Raw genomic sequence first — 19212 nt, 5'->3', positions numbered from 1 at the left:
CGGTTCATGGAAGGTTTCACAGGCACGCTCGACTTAAGGATGTTGGGGGAAACGGTCTGTAGTTGCAGTATCACAGATCCGCCACCTCTTACCTTTTGTTTGTTTGTTTGTTTAAAAACAGCATTACCTGAATGTTCTTTTAAACTCAACAGTTTGGGGCCTGCTTGACACCTTATACTTAGTTAACCTGTTTTCTCAGTCTCTCTCTTCTGGTCAGTTCCTTACATTCACGAGTACCTCTCCGGGACTAGCATGGTTTCTATTACTCCTGTGGTTTCTTCAGTTGTTGGCCCGGCCTTTACTAATCTCTTCATTACTAGCTTTCAGTCAGCAAAAGTAGGTAGTAAATAAGGATCTTTCTCAGATAATTAAATTCCCCCTCTCACTCGTTACTCAGCCAGAAGTAGCTGTATAATTCATAATTTAAATGTTTAGGTTTGGAGAAATAATCTCTTAAATGTATTTTGTGTTTTTAAAAGATGTTTTCTAGATCCTTCATCTGTTAAAATTGAAGTAATTCAACCATGTCTTTCTTTTAAGAAAAAATTCTGAATAGTTATAGTAAGAGGAATAAGATGGAACCTTGGTATAAATCTAGGTAGTATCCACATTTCATTTATTGTTTTGCTTGCTTTAATTGTAGCCCAAATTTATACTTAAAATTCACATTAAATGAATTTTTAAATTTTCATTGTGTGGTTTTAGAATTTCATTCAGTTTGGAAACATGCAACAATTTTCTTCATTTTTTGAAAAATAATGGACTTGTGGTATTCTTAAAATACATAGAAGAGACAGTATAGCTCTTTGGAAGAGTTATGGACAATTAGGTCTGGAAGGTTGCTTGGCAAGAACCACAGAGTCCTAAAAAGCTACACCCTGGGCACTTCCCCACCTGCGGCCCTGGGATACCTTGACCTCTAGAGCCCATCACTGACCTCAGACTGTTGATACAGCTCTTCAGACTCAGGACCATTTTATGTAGATTCAGATTATTATGACATGTTCATTTGAATATTGTTTTTATATGATCTTTATCCTGCTTTGATTCTGTTGATCATATACAGTAATTAAGTTTGCTGTATTTTCATGTGATTTAATGTTGTGGTAGAATTCATAAAGTAATCTCCAGTTTTACTTTTAAAAATTATATGCGAAAGATAGGATTAACCGTTGCTTTTACTTTGGAGATTATTTCACAGGTTTATTTAAGCAGTCTAAGATTGGAGACAGATGGATCTAACTCTCTCAATTCTGCCTCTTGGCCACATTACGTTGGGCAAGTTACTCTACTTCTCGCCTGAGTTCCCCCACATTGTAACATGATTTGAGGATTAGTAAACATGAAAGCGTCTAACACATTAGACAGGTCATAACTTCCTCACACAGCTCTATGACTCTCGTTGCTAACTATATTTGGATTCAAATTCAGGTTTGAGGAGACCTGAATTGGGGAATTTCTACTTTCAATATTAATTGCTTTTTCTCAAGATATTTACGTTAAGTACTGGGTCATATATGCTTAAGGTACAGCACAGAAATGATTTTGATACGTATTTAACAATCAACCTGATTACTACTGCCTTTGCATGGGTGGACCTGGAAAGCATTAATGCTAAGTGAAATAAGCCAGTCAGAGAAAGACAAATACCGTATGATTTCACTCATTTGTGGAATCTGATAAAATGAACTAACAAGCAAAATAGAGACAGACTCAGAGAGAGCAGACTGAAGAGCTGTCGGTGTTGGGGTGGGTTGAAGACTGAATGGGGTGGTGGTGAAAGGATTGAGCAAAAAAGAAAAAGAGAAAAAACTCGTGGACAGACAACAGTGTGGTGATCGACTGGGGGAGGGGGGTGCGAAAGGGTATGGGGGGAGAAATGGTGATTGATTTGGGGTGATGAACACATAATACAGTGTACAGGTGATGTGTTGTGGAATTTTACACCTGCAACGTGTATAATTTTGTTATAAACTAGTGTCACCCCCAATAAATTCAATAAAAAGAAAAAACTAAAGCCTTTTTAAGAACCTGGTCTTTTCTTTCATCTCCTGTAGGTTATCTCTGATGTTGAAGAAGATACCGGGGAACTGAGTAGAGAGAGTATGTGGGACCTTTCCTGTGAAACTGTGAGAGAGCAGCTTACAAACAGCATCAGAAAACAGTGGCGAATTCTGAAAAGTCATGTAGAAAAACTTGATAACCAAGGTAACTACTGTCTAAATGCATGCAAAGTGAGTTGTGACACAGTAAGCTTAATTTTCGGTCACTTGAAGAGCCATGTTATGAGCTCAGACCTGAAGTACTTGAGCTCTCAATTTGGTGGTTTAAGAGGCCAGCCCGCAGACATGAGGTTTGATCTCACTGAGAAAATACACTTGATGCTCAGAGTGAACCTTTCTCTGAAGAGAGGACATCGTGATTCATGTGGTCTGAATGCAGCATACAGCTGGGGAAAGGGAACAGCCTCTTACTAAATCTTGGAAATCAAGAAATATTAATCATCGTGTAGTATAAACATAAATTTTTGCTTATTTTAGCTACTTGCATGTTCCTAGGTTCCTAGTAATTTGTTTTTTAAAATTATTTTCAAAATAATAAATGTTGAATTAGGGAGTACATAAAGTAGAATATCCAGGTCTCTATTCCCTTTCTGTAACCCTTAACAGTTTGGTGCATATATTTCTAGACTTTTCTCCTTGCATTTAAAAAATGTTTATTTAAAAATACATAAAAAACAAAAATGGAATATTTTAGACATTTTTCCCTGTAGATAGATCTACATTGATTAATATATCCATAATATTTTATATTTATTAAAATTTACATGCTTTTAAATAAAAAATATTAAGTTTCTATTTAGTAAGTAAAGTCTATTAAAAAATTTTTATTCTAAATTGTCAAAAATAACAAACTCAGTGCCAGTTGTCTTCAAAAATAAAGAGCTATTAGCAAAATTATTCTAAGTACCTAAATTAGTTTACATGAGATTTTATGGATTTGAGTGAGTCATCATTGTCTGTTAATAAAGAGCAAGTATGTTTGGACTTCATATTTGTTGAATTTAAAACTAGAGAGCAAGAGTTGTAGCACTGCGTTGATCTTTGAAAAAGTATCAGAAGAACATAATTTATGAATGTTAATTATTTTTTTCTTCTGTAAATATAGGTTGTCCATTTTTTTAATTAGGACATAATCTTGAATAAATATGGATTACAAATTAAATGCTGGCAATAAAGCTCTGTTTGTAAGGATGTCATTTAGTCCAAAAAGAGTACCAATTTATAGTTCTCATAAACTCCTTTTGGTGGCTTTGCTTTTTAAAATTTCTCAAGCATGAAAATAATATAACTTTAATTTTATTATGTTTTGAGAAATTTTTAAAGGGCACAGGGAAATAACTATCTTTCAGAAAACCTATGAGATTCCAGAAAGAGTTCTGAGAGCCTTGATTTTTAAATATATGCCCATCCAAAAAACCGCATAAACTAAACGGTGACTGTTAAACTTATGTCCAGTTACTGCTTTTGTGTTAGTTTCAAAGGTCCACCTAGAAGGTTTCAATGATGAAGATGTAATCTCACGACAAGACCATGAGGAAGAAACTGAAAAACTTGAGTTAGAAATTCAGCAGTGTAAGGAAATGATTAAAACTCAACAACAGCTTTTACAGGTAAATTTGAGCCTTTTTAAAACTATTATCCCTTGAAAAGGACCAGAATGTTTCTGAATCTTAATAGATTTTTATTCCTTTATATCATAACATCTGTAGTATTTGACATTTGCCTGATTTAGACTAAGTTCTCTGCTTAGTCAGAGGTAGATTTCATACCATTCCTTAGTCGGTGCTTTGCCAGTTAGAGTAGAAGCATTTGGATAGTGACACTCGGTCAGCTTTCTCGTTCTTCATAATTTCTATCCGTCCCCTAAAATTCGACCTACCTTCCCTTTTTTCATTTCAACTTGTTGGAGTGCTGCCAGGGCCCTCTGGAACTCACTAGGTTTTAAAATCTAATAGCAGCAGCTCGCTACTGCCTGTGATGATGACACCACTTCACTGCTACGAGACTGTTACTTGTTGGAGGAAAAGGAACGCCTCAAAGAAGAATGGTCCCTATTTAAAGAGCAAAAAAAGAATTTCGAGAAAGAAAGACGAAGCTTTACTGAAGCCGCCATCCGCCTAGGATTGGAGGTATTTTAGACAATCAGCTTTCCTCACAGAGCTTTTGAGAATGTGGGAGGCCTCTGTAGAATGCTTCTAAATTCTGTGTTTATTTGCTGTCCATTTTTTTTTTAAGTATTTTTTCCAGTGATTACATAAATAACTTGAAAGGGATGCTAAGCAAATGAATTATAGGAGGATATCTTTTTACCTTTACCAGATTTGGGGAATGAAAAATTAAAACACACACACACACACACACACACAACTAAGCATTCATCATCCCTTTGGTTTAGCTTTCTACTGTTAAATGTTCAGCTTCGGCTTCACAGGAGAGATATCTTCTAGGCATCTGTCATTTATCCATTGTCAGTGGGTATAGTGTCAGAAGACAGTAAAACGAGCATGTTCATTGTTTCGTTTTTAGAAAAGGAAGTATGGTAAAAATAAAGTTCTTTCTCCAGTCCCGCACCCAGGGATTTATGCCTTACCAGTTAAAATAGGACTGTTGTATATGCTCTTCTACAGCTTGCAATGTATTACCTACAAATTTTCCTTTCAAAAATTATAGAAGTAAGGTCAGGACATGGTTTAAAAAATAGAATCAACCCATACAAAAAGCTACAAATATCCTCCTATCTTATTGCCAGTTTCATTCCTCAGAGGTAACCACTGTTATAAGTTTCTATTTGTAATTCTTCTGGGAAGTAGTATTCTAACTGTAATATTTTTCAGCGTGTTTTAAAAATTATATTTTATTGATTATGCTCTTACAGTTGTTCTGATTCCCCCTCCCCCTTTGCCCCCCTGAAACTTTTTTTCTTGATACCAGTGTGTTGGTTCCCTGCTGTGAAAGAGAAGGCACTTAATGTCCTTATCCTCCCTGCCATCTGCACTGCTCCTTTCTACATCTGGTCTCTTCATAATATTGTTACTTTTTAAAATTACTTTTTAAAAAATATTGTCTATTCTGGTTGGCCTTTTAACTCTGAGTAAACTGTTTAATGCTTTTACTTCATGTTTGCTCAACTTCAGACAGTGTTAGTTTATCCTTGCAGTGAAAGATGACGTTCTCCTAGTTTTACTTATTCCACTTCTCTTGCCTCGGTAATTCTCAATTTTCGTGATATTGTTCTTCATTGTCAAGTGTTACCACATTTATATTATGTCCTGTAATATAACCCAGATGTGAGTATCTTGTGTAAGGTTGAGACTTAAAAATTGGAAACCAAGAAAGAGCATTAATAACATCATAATTATATGTTGTTTTATAACCAAGTAATATGTTTGGACACAGAAAATATTCTATATTGTTAAGACTATCAGCTGGAAGAGAATCTTCTTTGTATCACTGTGTGAATTCTTTGACTTTCTTTGTACACTTAGCTTCCTTTATGATTTCCTGAATAAAATTCAGCTGTCATGTTTCTTATATCTCATGACATTTTCGGGGCTCCTTTTTCAGTATGCTATATTATCTTATTAATTTTCTCATAAGCAGTGTGTGTGAAAAATATTGTGAATTCTGGAATATACAAAAATGTATTCATACTTGATTGGTTTGGCTGGAAGTAGAATTTAAGTTCCAACATTTCCCCATGAAACTTTGAAAAAGTTATTTTATTTCTTGTGGTTTTTGGTTTTGCTGATGAGAAACCTGATTATAATATAACCTACATTAATTTGTAGATACCTTGTGTTTTGGTTTTCCCCCATCTCTAGAAGCTTTTGGAGTTTTATATTCATAAAGTTCTGAAGTTTTACCAGAACCTGCCTAGGGAGCTCCTTTTGCCTAAAGATACTCTATATTTCTTTAGTTTTGGGGATATTTTCTTCTGTTCTATATTTTTCCCCACTTTACTTCTCCTGCCTTCTGGAACTTATATTTGACAAATGTTTGTCCTTTTGACTATATCTGTGATTGACTTTATGTTCTGAATTTGGGGATATTTTCTCACCTTTATCTCGTGTATCATCAACCTGGTTTTCAGCAAGGTCAGTTTTATTATTCATTTTATCCACTGAGTTTTTATTTCAGAGTTTATCTTTATAAGTTTGTAAAGTCTTAATTTTTTTTGCTTTTCTTTATATAGCATTGCATTATTTTATAGGTGTGCATAAATCTATCTGATAATTTGTATTCTAGTTTTTTAAAAAGATTTTTTTTTTATCTTGAAATGTTATCCATGATCAGTTCTCTTTATCTCGGCCTTTTTTTTTTCTTATGCTGTTAGTTTTCTTCAAATGTCTGGTGATGCCTGACTTTGTATTAATATTTACGAGTGAAAGACTATATATGTTGGTTATTTTAAATAGCTGGCATGAATTTTCTCCACAGTTATGAAAGTCTACTTCGTCAGTTGCTCGCTTCCTCAGGAAACAAGGACAATTTGCACCAGCATTTTCTCTGTCTTACAGGGTCACCTGTTTCTGAGCCCGTGTCCCCCACCCTCCTTCAGGAGATACTCTTGCTGCTTTGCCTGCCACTTCCAGTTGCCAGCATGAGACTCTCTGCCTCTGGTCACTGGGGGCACCAGGCCCAGTGACAGATGGGGAGGAAGGAAGGACCAGAAGAAACCTGAGGGGTGGGGAAGGATTTAGTGTAGGGTTCATCAGCTGTGCAGAAGGGCAGGTTTGACAGGTGCCCTCCTGTGGTTCAGTGGTGGCTGGAGGATGACAGCAGCACCTGATAAGGCCTGACCTCCTTTTTTATGCGATTAATTTACAATGGGGTATTCTGTTGTTTGTGATTTTATATTTATAATGTTCTGTATGTTCAAAAGTTATGCTGATTTTTTGCATTGTCCGTTTGAATTTATTCAAAATGGATGTGAAATATAGTGATTAGTTGCTTTATCAGGTGAAATTGGTGACTGTTTTTAAAACAATTTTCTTAAATGAAACTTCCTTTTAGTTTTCTAGGTTAATTCATTTGCCTTAAATATATACATGATAGCCAGAAGGCAAACACAAACGGCTAGAGAAATCATGTGAAATGGCAGCTGTGTGAATGCTAAAATATTGATCAGTATTTCTTTGGTTTGCTTGTGATAGAGAAAGGCATTTGAAGAAGAGCGAGCCAGTTGGTTAAAGCAGCAGTTCTTAAATATGACTACCTTTGACCACCAGAATTCAGACAATGTGAGACTTTGCAGTGCCTTCTCAGGAAGTGAGTACCTTGTAAACTCTTTAATCCGAAAACGCATGTAAATAAAATACTCTAAATTATTAATATAAAGCTTTGGTGAGCACCAGTAAGTGCTTTCTGATTGGAACTAAAAACAAAAATCAACTTCAATATTTTATTTTTTTATTTATTGTAGTGAAAGTGGGAATAACAAGAGGACTGTGCATACCAAAGAGCACCTTTGCTGTGTAATAATGGCAAGGTTTTAAAAATTTGGATAAAACAAATATTTTTAAAACTAGATCCTTCTAAATGTTTGTGGGATCTGCATAACAAAGATTGCCTGTCTCGCTGTCTCACACCTTACTCAGAACTACACTTGATTCATCATGGTCACCTTCACTGTATTTAATCCTCACCATATGCACTTCCTTTTTTTGTGTCCCACAGGTTCTGATCAGGACAATCTTACAGTGCACTCAAGGCCACAACAGAAGCCCCACAGTGTGTCTAACGGGTCTCCAGTTTGTACCTCTCAATTTACCAAATCTCTTCCTGCTTCTCCTTCGACTTCTGACTTCTGCCAGACACGGTCCTGTGTATCAGAACACAGGTATTGGTCTATAGGTCATTTTCTCACCTGTACGTGACATCACTAGAATTGCTAAGGAAGATTTGGCCTGTCTAGTATTAGTAACAGTAGAGGCTTTCAAGAGGAATTTAGTGGATTGATTCATTCATTATGCAGATATTTATAGGGTATCCATTATGTATAGACAACTGTTAGGCGTTGGGAACGCATATGTGAACAAAGTAGATCTGGTCCCCGTCTTCTGGGAGCTAAGTGATATAATGTGATTCTTATTATTTTACATCTAAAATACAATTTAAAATATAGCCTTATTTCCAGGAATTACTTAATATTTTAAGTACTTTAATTTTATTAAATAGAAAACTATTGTTTTGGAAATTTTTATAGAATACATATTGCACAGTTTCTTTTGGTGTGTTATGCCCATTTCATTAGTGTTGAAGGGCAAAGCACTGGGTAAAGCCTGCTCATCCTGACTGGGAAAGAGGACATGTGCCCCATGATGACAGGGTGAAACAGTTGCTCCCCATCCCAGCAAACCCACATATTGCTGTTAACTGCTGCATTTTGGCATTTTCCTCTGTCTCAAGTTGTTAAACCATTTTCTGAGATATGATATTAGTTCTCTACCTCATAGTCTACTTCAAGATGAGATTTTTTGTTTGTTTTTTTTTAATTATTTATTTGTTTGTTTATTATTTTTAGAGAGAGGGGAAAGGAGAAAGGGAGAGAAACATCACTGCGTGGTTGCCTCTCCTGCGTCCCCAGCTGGGGACCTGACGTGCAGCCTAGTCATGTGCCCTGACTGGGAATCAAACAAGATGAGTTTTAACTAAGCAGATAGACCATTCCTCGTGGTACAGAGGAATAGAAAAGAGCTAAGGGGTGCGTTGGAAAGCATACTGGCGATCGCTTGCCCCTTAAAGCAGCAGGCAGTGGTGAGGGCCTGCAGTTCATCAGGCTCCCTGGAACGCAGGAGCCAGGCCTGCAGCACACTTGGCCTGCGGTAGGGAGAGACTGGTGTGCAGCGAGGTGCTGAAGAAGCCAAGTAGCCCTCGGACTAAACTGTTAAACAGATGAATTTTAAAACAAAAATACAAAGCTTTAAAAAAGGACAAGGCACCTAACTTATAGTTGATTACTGAAAAGATTGGGGGCAAAGCGGAGCTGGGGGGAGGAGCCCTCCAGATGAGGGCAGGTCCCCTGAGGCAGGAGGACACTGTGTTTTTGGATGGCCAGTGTGGTTATCAAGCAAGACGAGAGGTGGGAGGTGGCATGGGTCATATCCTTTAAGGCCCTGGGTGAGTAGATTAGGGTTCAAACAATATTGTGTGTAAGTTCAAATGTATGTAAATATAAAGAGAATAAGGTCTGGAATCCCATTGTACCCATCACCCTGCTTCAGCAGTTGCCAATCCATGATAATATCGTTCCTATATAACCCCACTCTGCTACCCTCCCACCACGTACACTTGAGGTTTTATTTATAAAATATTTTAGTCTGTAGGTCAGATAATATTCCAAGCGCGATGGGAAAGCACTGGAGACTTTTAAGCAGGGGTGTGAAAGAACTTAAGTTTTAAAAAGATTACTCCGTTTTATTATGTAGGAAGCATTCCTGGAGCCAGTAATGTAAGCTGGGAGCCTCAGTTAGGAGGCATCTGTGGAGCAGAGGCGAGAGGTGACAGGGATTAGGGCTGGGGCCTAATGTGAGATAGAGGGTTTGACTTTAGGATATATTTTAGTTATATAGCTAATAGGCTGACTGATGGTTTAAATAAGGGAAGTGACAGTTTATTTAATTTATAATAAAAAGTAACGTAAGGTCAGTGTTCTCTTACATAGAATGTTATTGAAACACCCAAATTAGACTGATCAGAACCATACATAACTAAAATGTATGTTTAATAATGTATTATTATATATAAATAATATAAATTTAGACATACATTCTAGTTACCATTTACAAGTAATGCATTTTGTGCCTAAAAGAGAGCATAGCATAGTTACCTCTATTATTTTTATGTATTTAAAATTTTTTTTTACATAATTATTTTAGTTATGAAATATTTGATGTAAATATTTCTCTTTTTTTTTTTTTTTGGTATATTGTATTAATTATGTTGTTACAGTTCCCAATTTTTTTTCCCTTTGCTCCCCTATGCCCAGTACCCCCGCCCTCCTTCCCTCTAGCAATTCCAGCCCCCTTAGTTCATGCCCATGGGTCGTGCATATAAGTTCTTTGGCTTCACCCTCTCCCAATTATTCTTAACTTTCCCCTGTCCATTTTGTACCTACCAATAATGCTTCCTAATCCCTGCACCATTTCCCCATTTCTCCCCCTTCCCCCTCCGAGCTGATAACCCTCCAAATGATCCCCATACCTATGATGCTGTTCCTATTCTGGTTTACTTAGTGGGATTTTATTTTTATTTTTTAGATTCATTTGTTGATACTTGTGAGTTTGTTGTCATTTTAGTGTTCATAGTTTCGATCTTCTTTTTCTTAAGTAAGTCCCTTTGACATTTCATATAATAATGGCTTGGTGATGATGAACTCCTTCAGCTTTACCTTGTCCGGGAAGCACTTCATCTGCCCTTCCATTCTAAATGATAGCTTTGCTGGATAGAGTAATCTTGGTTGTAAGTCCTTGCTTTTCATCACATTGACTACTTCTTGCCAGTCCCTTCTTGCCTGCAAAGTTTCTTTTCAGAAATCAGCTGGTAGTCTTATAGGAACCCCTTTGTAGGTAACTCTCTGCTTTTCTCTTGCTGCTTTTAAGATTCTCTCTTTATCTTTCACCTTTGGCATTTCAATTATGTGTCTTGGTTTAGTCCTCTTTGGGTCTAGCTTGTTTGGGACTCTCTGTGCTTCCTGGACTTGTATGTCTATTTCCTTTGCCAAATTTGGGAAGTTTTTCTTTATTATTTTCTCATATAAGCTTTCAATTTCTTGCTCTTTCTTTTCTCCTTCTGGCATCCCTATGATTCGGATGTTGGCACATTTAAAGTTGTCCCAGAAGTTCCTAAGCCTCTCCTTACTTTTTTCAATTCTTGTTTCCTCATTCTGTGCTGGTTGACTGTTTTTTTCTTCCTTATGTTCCAAATCATTGATTTGAACCCCAGTTTCCTTCCCTTCACCATTGGTTTTGTGTGGATTTTTCTTTGTTTTATTTAGCATACCCTTCTCTTCTTCCCTTATGCATTTGCCATACTTAAGCATATCTGTCAAACCTGTGAGCATCTTTATCACCAGTGTTTTAAACTCTGCGTCTGTTAGGTTGGCTATCTCCTTGTCGCTTAGTTCTCCCACTGGAATCTTGATCTGTTCCCTCTTTGGGGCCATACTTTTCTGTCTCCTCATCTTGACAGGCTCCTGTGTTTGTTTGCCTCTCTGTCTTAGGTAGAGCTGTCACTTCTGTTACGTTGTAAGGGGCAGAGTCTTAGGTATTCGTACAGGGTGACGTGTTCCACCACTTTGTGGTGGTGTATGTGGGGGAGGGTTCTGACAGGGAACAATGCCACTTGCTCAGCACTCGCCTCTTTTCCAGGCACTTCTCCCACTTCCATATGGGACTGTTTCCTCTCTAGTTGTTATCCTGGCCATTGTTCCCAGAGGGGTTGGGTCTGCAGATGTTCTAGGACCATTCGGCCCTTTAAACAAGTGGACTCTGCTGAGAGACTGGCAGTTTCTTCCTCTACCCCAACCCCCACTGGTTTGCACAGTCAGAAGCAATGAGGCTTTATTTTCCCCAGTGCTGAAACTGTGAGCTGCACAGTCTGGTCTGGTGCTGGGAGCACTCCCCAGATGTCCCTCCTGACTTTTTGAAATGTGTGACTGCACTTTCTGCTGGTGTGCCACTGCCGATGCCTCTGCCGATGCTGCCACCACACCGAGACCTCTCCGCCCCTCCTACCTGTCTAGATGACTGTTTCTTCTTTATATTTTTGTTTGTTGGACTTACATACTGCTCAATTTTCTGGAACTTCTAGTTGTCTCTAGTTTTGAGGTAGTTGTATTCCTTCTTAGTTGTGGAGGAAGACACAGTGTGTCTTTCTAGGCCTCCATCTTGGCCAGAAGTCCTGATGTAAATATTTTTTGAAGACATTGTTTTATGTTTAATAAAAGTTCAACATTTAGTACCTACATCATAGGGTGTGGTGAAAGTAAGTCTCAATATATGTTAAAACACTTAAAACAGTACTTGGTCCATTGTAAACCTTTAGTAACTGGCTTTAAAAATAAAAATATAGGTAAACAATGAACAAAACAAACTGATGAACAAAATAGGACCACAGGCATGGAAACATGGAACAGACTGACAGTGACCTGAGGGGAGGGGGCTGGGGGATAATGGTGGAAAGAAGGGGAAAGGACTAGTGAAAGAACACGTACGAATGACCCATGGACATGGACAACAGGGTGGGCATTGACTGTGGGAGTTGGGAGTTGGATGGGTTGGGGAAGGCAAAGGGGGAAAATTGGGAAACTGTAATAGAATAACAGTAAGAAATGACAGTTAAATGGGGGTGGAGGGATCGAGCAAAAAGGAGAAAGGACTCATGGACATGGACAGCAGTGTGGTGATCTCTTGGGAGGAGAGGGTATAAAGCGGTTCGATGGTAATGGAAAAATTACAATAAAAACATTTAAAAAGAAAAAATATATAATATAAACATAAACGGATTATAAAAATGCCTTTCTATTTCTTGTATTCCAAGGCTTTACACTATAAAATCAGTAGCATAGAAACAGAACTTTGAACTTAAAGAAATTTCATTAGCTATTCACAGTTACTGGCCCTGAGGCTAAAACATAGAAAAGAGTTGTGTAACTATTGGGAGAGAAGTTGTTGCAGCTTGATGTAGTTCTTGAAATTTTATACGCATTTTTAAAAATCCTCACCCGAGGATATGTTTTTATTGATCTTTAGAGGGAGAGAGGATGGGGGCAGGAGGTGAGAGAGAGAGAAAGAGAAAACGAAACATTGGTGTGAGAGAGAAGCTTTGATTGGGTACTTCCTGTACACGCCCTGACCAGGGATCCAACACACAACCAGTACCCACACTTTGTGGTGCAGAGGACAACGCTCCAACCAACTGAGCCACCTGGCCAGGGCTTGAAATTTTATATTATTTCGTAAATTTGGGTTCCTGCCCCTGAAGCACCTTGGATCTAGGTTTGTAATAAGATTATAGCAAAAATAATTAGGAGCATTTGTGGCTAATTTCTATAACATCCTCATTGCTCCCTCCCTATAGGATGGAATTTTACATAAAGGCTGTGCCTGGATTCCATCCGCAGTAACTATGTACTTACTAAGTTAGAGAAGTTAGTTGAACGTTGATCTTACCTCATCTGCGATGGCAGGGATTCTGAGGGCTGAATTATAAGAAATTCCTTTTTTTTTTCTAAAGTAATCATTGTGTTTTTAGTTTAAATTTGTAGTATTGAAGCAACTTAGTTTTCTTTTAAGATTGCTACATTGTAAAATCAAGTTAGTAAATCAAAGTCAGAACATTTAGGGAAAAGGTTTCTGTGAAAAAAATTACATAAGATATTCACTTGCTAAAAATGTATTATCCATTGGCTCACCCCTGTAAATTTAAAAGTTATCATTTAACTGGATTTCTCTGTTTTCAAGCTGGTTCAATAACATACCTTTCAGATTGTATTGCTGGAGGTAGGAACTGTGTCTCTTCAGACACGAGGGTTGTTATGGCCTGCCACATTTAATTGAGCACTGTCGTAAGTGCTTAGTGTATGTTAAGTCATTTAGTCCTACGCCAGCCCTGTGAGATACGTATAGTTATTTTTGTTTTATGACTGAGGAAGTTGAAGAAAAGGGAGGTTTAACTTGCCAAAGTGACATAGTAAGTGGGCCATCTTGGGTAAGGACTCTTAACCACTTCTCTGTAGGTGGATGGATGGGTAGATGAAATCATGCGTGAACAAATAAATGGGCAAGTGTTGAAAGAAACCATGAAGAGATGGAAAACAGTGGCAGAAAGACAGGGATATGGGAAACATTAGCTTTCAAAACTCACATGTTCTCTGTCTACCTTGGGCTTTAGTTGAACAGTGTGTTTTAGAGTTAAAGAGATAAATGTATAGATGGGTAAGATAAAAGTGAATAATTAGGCCATTTTGAAAGACTTCTCTGCTCTTGATCAGTGTGTACTCAAAATTTACTTAGCATGGGACAAAGGAGCCCTCAGCCTTTAGACACTGAGACATATCTAAAGTGTAAAGGGAGGAGGAGATGATTATTAAGATGTACCTTTCTTTCCCCAATAGTTCAATCAATGTGCTGAATATTACTGCTGAAGAGACTAAACCAAATCAGGTTGGAAGAGAATGTGTAAATCAGAAGTGGAGCATGGCCTCAAGACCTGGATCCCAGGAAGGTTGCTGTAGTGGGTACTCCTTGACTTACACAAATTCTCATGTAGAAAAAGATGACTTACCTTAGACATGTAGACTGGAATTCTTTTCATCAACATGTTCATCAGATTTCACATCTAAATTGAAACAGGGTGCATCATAAAGTCAATCATCTCTAATAATTTAAGATGGTCTGCATTGTTTGTTTGGACTTCCTGTTCCTCCCCCAAAGAACTAAAATGTTAAATCTATTTAAAAGGATATAAAGGTTTGGATATGTATTTTTAGTAACAGAAGCATCTGGTTCTATGAATAAAGAAATGTATAGATGTTTGGATGGAAACAAAAGCACTAGAATGAGTTTCCTCTTACAGGTATTAAAAATAGCACTTTCAGGAAACTGTTGTAAATGTTTTAATTTTGTCCCATATATAGTTGGTATTAAGAATTTAGCCTTTACTTGAATGTATACTGTAGATTTTTAACAAAGCAAGTTCTATATTTATTATGTTTAGTGTGATTTGAAATTTGCTGTTTCATGATTTAAATAAATGACATTTATGTATGTTTTGTATATAGATATACACGATTATGTTAAGAAGCTTTAAGATTTAAAAATTTTACACATCCATGATTATAGTATTTCATGCCAATAAAATTTTTATTAGTGGTATTGTTTACAGATATATTAGAGCTGTTGCCACATTATGTTTTAAGAATTTTTTTGAACCCATTTGAGCAATAAATACTCAAGCTATTCCATGAAGCCAAGTTCTTTAGATAATTAACATTACTAATGTACATTTTTGAGATTCTACAGCATTAAATTTTTTTTTTGTATATGTAGGATATTATAATTTTTCAAAGGAGTATTGATTATAGGGTAATAGAGATAGGACAACAAAAGTACCTTTGAATAAAGCAACTTAAGAATATTGGCTCAAGATATTTGGATAATAGAAAATATTAAGATATTTAAGATGTTTGGATGGTGATATTTTCTTTACCAGATGGGTACCCGTACTGTAACAGCTGTACCAGCTAAGGCTTTGTCTAGTTGTCAATAATTTTTAAATAATTTTTCAATGAGGTATTTGCCACTAATGTTAGGGTAATCAGACAGTGTAAAAGCATTGGATTTTATAATCCAGATATACTCTGGACAGACTAGTGTCATGTCATTTTCAGAACTGATTGCATGTTTCTTCATGTATGTTATGATTGGTAGTAATAATATGTGCAGACCCGAGCTCTTTCCAGAATTTTTATCAAAAAGTTTTAAGTGCCTAACCTTACTTGTCTCTCTATATAGAAGCCTGCACAGATCCCATCCTTTCTGGCTATTGTAGTTTAGGCCCATTTTCTAGCAGTTTAACAGTGGCTGTCTCATTTAAGTTTGTCATGTTTTGTTTTTCTTTAAGTATCTTTGTCATTCATTTGCTATATATAGTATAATTCTTTGGAATTGTGTAGCAGCAGCCATTTATTCCAGGTTGATAGGATATCATCAAGTATCTTACAAGATTAATGTAACTACACGTGAGAAAGTAACTATTTATAGTCTCAACAGATCTAGCTCTTGAACAAAAATAAATTTGGCACTCACAACATTCAGCTAGATGCATGGTCATTTCTTTACCATTTAAAATATTAGAAAATGATACATTTCAGAGATGGTTCCGTATTCCAAAGGAAAACAGCTGGGATATCGGCCTTTTGCTATTGAGCAATAATGTGATCAAAGAAAAGCAATCAGAAATTTTTAGTCAGTGTTGAATTTGTTAAGAATTTCTTTTCCCCCATGAGTTTCCATGATATGCTTTGCCAGAAATAAGCATTCAAATTTTATAGTAAGTCTCTTACTTTAAGGAATATTGCATTCCATGACACTGGATTCCTACAAAGCAGTATCTTTTTTGTTGTGTTAACATTTCAAAATGGATTGAATTCTCATATTAGAAAGAAAATTCCTTGAGACTTACCTTAAGAGCTAAGGTGTGAAAGAAATAGTAAAACCAAAGCTGGGCTCATTGTACTTTGATAAAAGTCAGCGTAGATGTGCTGGAAGTTGTATGTTTCACCTAACAGCATTAGTTTTGCTGTACTGTACATTCCAACTCCAAAATGATTCCCGGTCACACTGACTTCCCAGGATGTGGAAATGGCTGCCATGTTGGAAAACTCCTAGGGTTTGTTTCCCTTCCCTCTCTGAGTATTTGCAATCTACTAAAAACACAGCTGCACTGCAGTCTGACATTTTGCCTGATTAGATGATGGCACCATAGTGAACTTCACATGAAAATTCGGATCATCTTAACTGTGTTCTTGTTTATCAATGTGTAAATCTGAAGTCTTTTGCACCTGAAGTTTGTTTTTACATGGCATATTCCATTTTGAATTTTCAAAACATGAAAGTGACAAAATTTAAAAGAAAAACTTTATATCCTACTCTTAAAGTTTTGTATCTTCAATTTATGTTAATGAGAAACTTAAGAATAATCATGCCAGAAAATTAAGATAAAATTGAACTTATTATATAAATGTTTTCTTATAGAAGCAATGTATTAAATGTTTAGATTCATAGAGCAATCCAGCAAAAATTATTTTCTTCATAGTATAATTAAAATACTCTTATTACTTAGAGTTCCATATTGCCTACCTTTTGGACTTGTTCGTAGGCTCGTGATAGCATGGTTTGGTGGGAAAACATATTCCATGGTGCATGGTGAGAAGGAGAGGGCCCTGGAATCCAGTCTCGGCTTCCCCTGGTGGAGCGGGAAAGGTCTTGGAGGGTGTACTTCCCGAGCACTGTGAGCTAGCGAGCCCCTCTTCTGACTGCCCTGTTGTAAAAATCTTCACAGTGTGTTGCCTAATAAATCGTGTCCTTATTTCTAGCTTGTATTTAAAGTAAGTATGGGTCGTGGAAGTCTAGTAAATATACTTTTCTATGTATTTGCCCTTAATTACTTTTCAGTCTAATAAGCATTTATAAACTACCTGCTGTATGTCAGGACCTATTTCTCCATTCTAGTCAGCAGGGGTCGGAAGACAGCTAAGCACACTCCCTGCCACTGCGAATCTCGAATCTCGGAGTGGAGTGGAAGACCAGCTCTATAAACCTCGGTTGTAATAATGATACATGCTATTCAGACATTGTATGTTAATACTTGGACTGATTATTATACTCCAGGACTTCATAAGAGTGAATCGGCCAGGCTTCCATTTCAGTTAGTCTTTGCGTTATTTCCTACGGAATTGATACATTATTGTTGTTTTGTTGCATTTTGTTTTCAACAAAATATTGACCTGCGAAGCAGTATAAGATTTTCTGTCCACAAAAACATGTATAATTATCTACCAGAAGAAGTATTTACAAAGCTTTGGGCCATATGTATAAGGATAATGAAATAGGTTATTCTAGTCATTTTTCTAAATACAGTGGTTTTGGGTTTTTTGTTTTTGTTTTTAGGCCGGATGTAAATTAAAGTGCAGTGAACTGTTGATTAAATTGTTTGATTTATATAAAAACTTTTACTTGACTGGTGAAGATTTTTTTTTTTAATTTTTAACGTTTACAGATAACTGAGTCAGATGTCTTAGGAGTTACTGTAATGCCAGTGATACATAAGTATCCTCAATATTCATATATTATGTTCACAACTATATATCCAGTATGATGATTAACACATAATACTTGTTAATGAGAAATATGGAATACTAATGAAACAAATAGCAAATCACTTCATTGGCATAAATAAGACTAAAATTCAGGTCAAAATCCTAAAACTTCTTAGGAGGGTAGGAAGATTTTGGGCATATTTCCAACTCTATATAGCTTGGTTCCCTGCACAGAGTATTAGGCTAGAATAGGCCATGGTACAAATGAAAAACACAAACTTGGTGCGGCTCAATACGAAAGTTTAATCCTTGCCCATGAAATGTCCCGTACGGGCTGGGCAGTCTTCCACCATCTTTATGCTGCCGGGAGCACATGACCCCTGACGCTGTCAAACTGGGGAAGGAACAGACTGGCAGGTGATGTTGGATATTAAGGACTTGACCTAAAAAGATATGGTTTCCACCTTCATGTCTTTGCCAAGAACTTAGGCCTACAGCCCTGGCCTAACTGCAGACAAGACTGGGAGATGGAGAAAACATAGCTACTTGGTGATCAATGACTGTTACACATTGTTTTTGGTGCTTGATATTTCATCCATTCAGTATTTACTAAAAAACAGTAAAACATAGCACTCTGTGCAAGGGACTGCTTGCTGATTATTAAAGGCTTCAAATATCTTTATTTTTAGAAGAAATATATTTAAGACTTAACCTTTTCATAACATGAAGTTTTAAAATGTTCAAATGGTGGTTTTACACAGTTACTAAAATATCTTCAGTGCACAGAACACACGTTTTCTTTTTCTCCAATAACCCTGTGAGAATTATTAACCTCATTTTTAGAGCTGGTAACAGACTCAAGTGATGAACCTAAGGTCACATAACTAGTAAGTGGTAAAATCAGAACTTAAAAATCCAGATTTGCCCTGACCAGTGTGGCTTGGTTGGGCATCATCCTGCAAAGTGAGCGGTTGCCTGTTCGAATCCCAGTTGGGGCAAATGCCCGAGTTGCAGGTTTGGTCTCCAGTCGGGGCACAAGCAACCAGTGGATGTTTCTCTCACATTGGTATTTCCCTCTCTGATTCCCTTCCCCTCTCTCTAAAAATAAGAAATAAAATCTTTAAAAATTTTCTGATGTCTAAGTTTTCAACTTATTCCAGACTGCTACAGTGTCTTTTGATACAGCTTTTTAAGTGATATTGTTTAGTTAACCTGCTGCCCTACCATCTACACTAAAGGTGGTTTATCATTTGGTTCACGTGCAAGACTCAACCTTGTTTTGTGATGGTTGCCCTGTCAATCCTATTCAGAACTGGACCTTTGTCCTTT

General features: G+C 36.8%; 1 protein-coding gene across 1 annotated transcript in view; it reads left to right on the top strand.

The window, feature by feature from the left end:
• SSX2IP (SSX family member 2 interacting protein) overlaps positions 1-14788 on the top strand; it is a 41705-nt gene extending 26917 nt beyond the window's left edge. The window contains exons 9-14 of the mRNA XM_090271698.1: positions 2058-2208; positions 3537-3673; positions 4019-4192; positions 7217-7331; positions 7740-7902; positions 14179-14788. Of these exons, the coding sequence (XP_090127824.1) occupies positions 2058-2208; positions 3537-3673; positions 4019-4192; positions 7217-7331; positions 7740-7902; positions 14179-14353 (915 nt within the window). The 3' untranslated portion in view covers positions 14354-14788. The remainder of the gene's footprint in view (positions 1-2057; positions 2209-3536; positions 3674-4018; positions 4193-7216; positions 7332-7739; positions 7903-14178) is intronic.
• The last annotated feature ends 4424 nt before the right edge of the window (positions 14789-19212 follow it).

Source organism: Furipterus horrens, unplaced genomic scaffold (genome assembly GCF_987537825.1).
Source record: "Furipterus horrens unplaced genomic scaffold, mFurHor1.1.pri manual_scaffold_3, whole genome shotgun sequence".
Classification (NCBI taxonomy): Eukaryota; Metazoa; Chordata; class Mammalia; order Chiroptera; family Furipteridae; genus Furipterus; species Furipterus horrens.
This window is presented reverse-complemented; position numbering and strand designations above follow the sequence as displayed.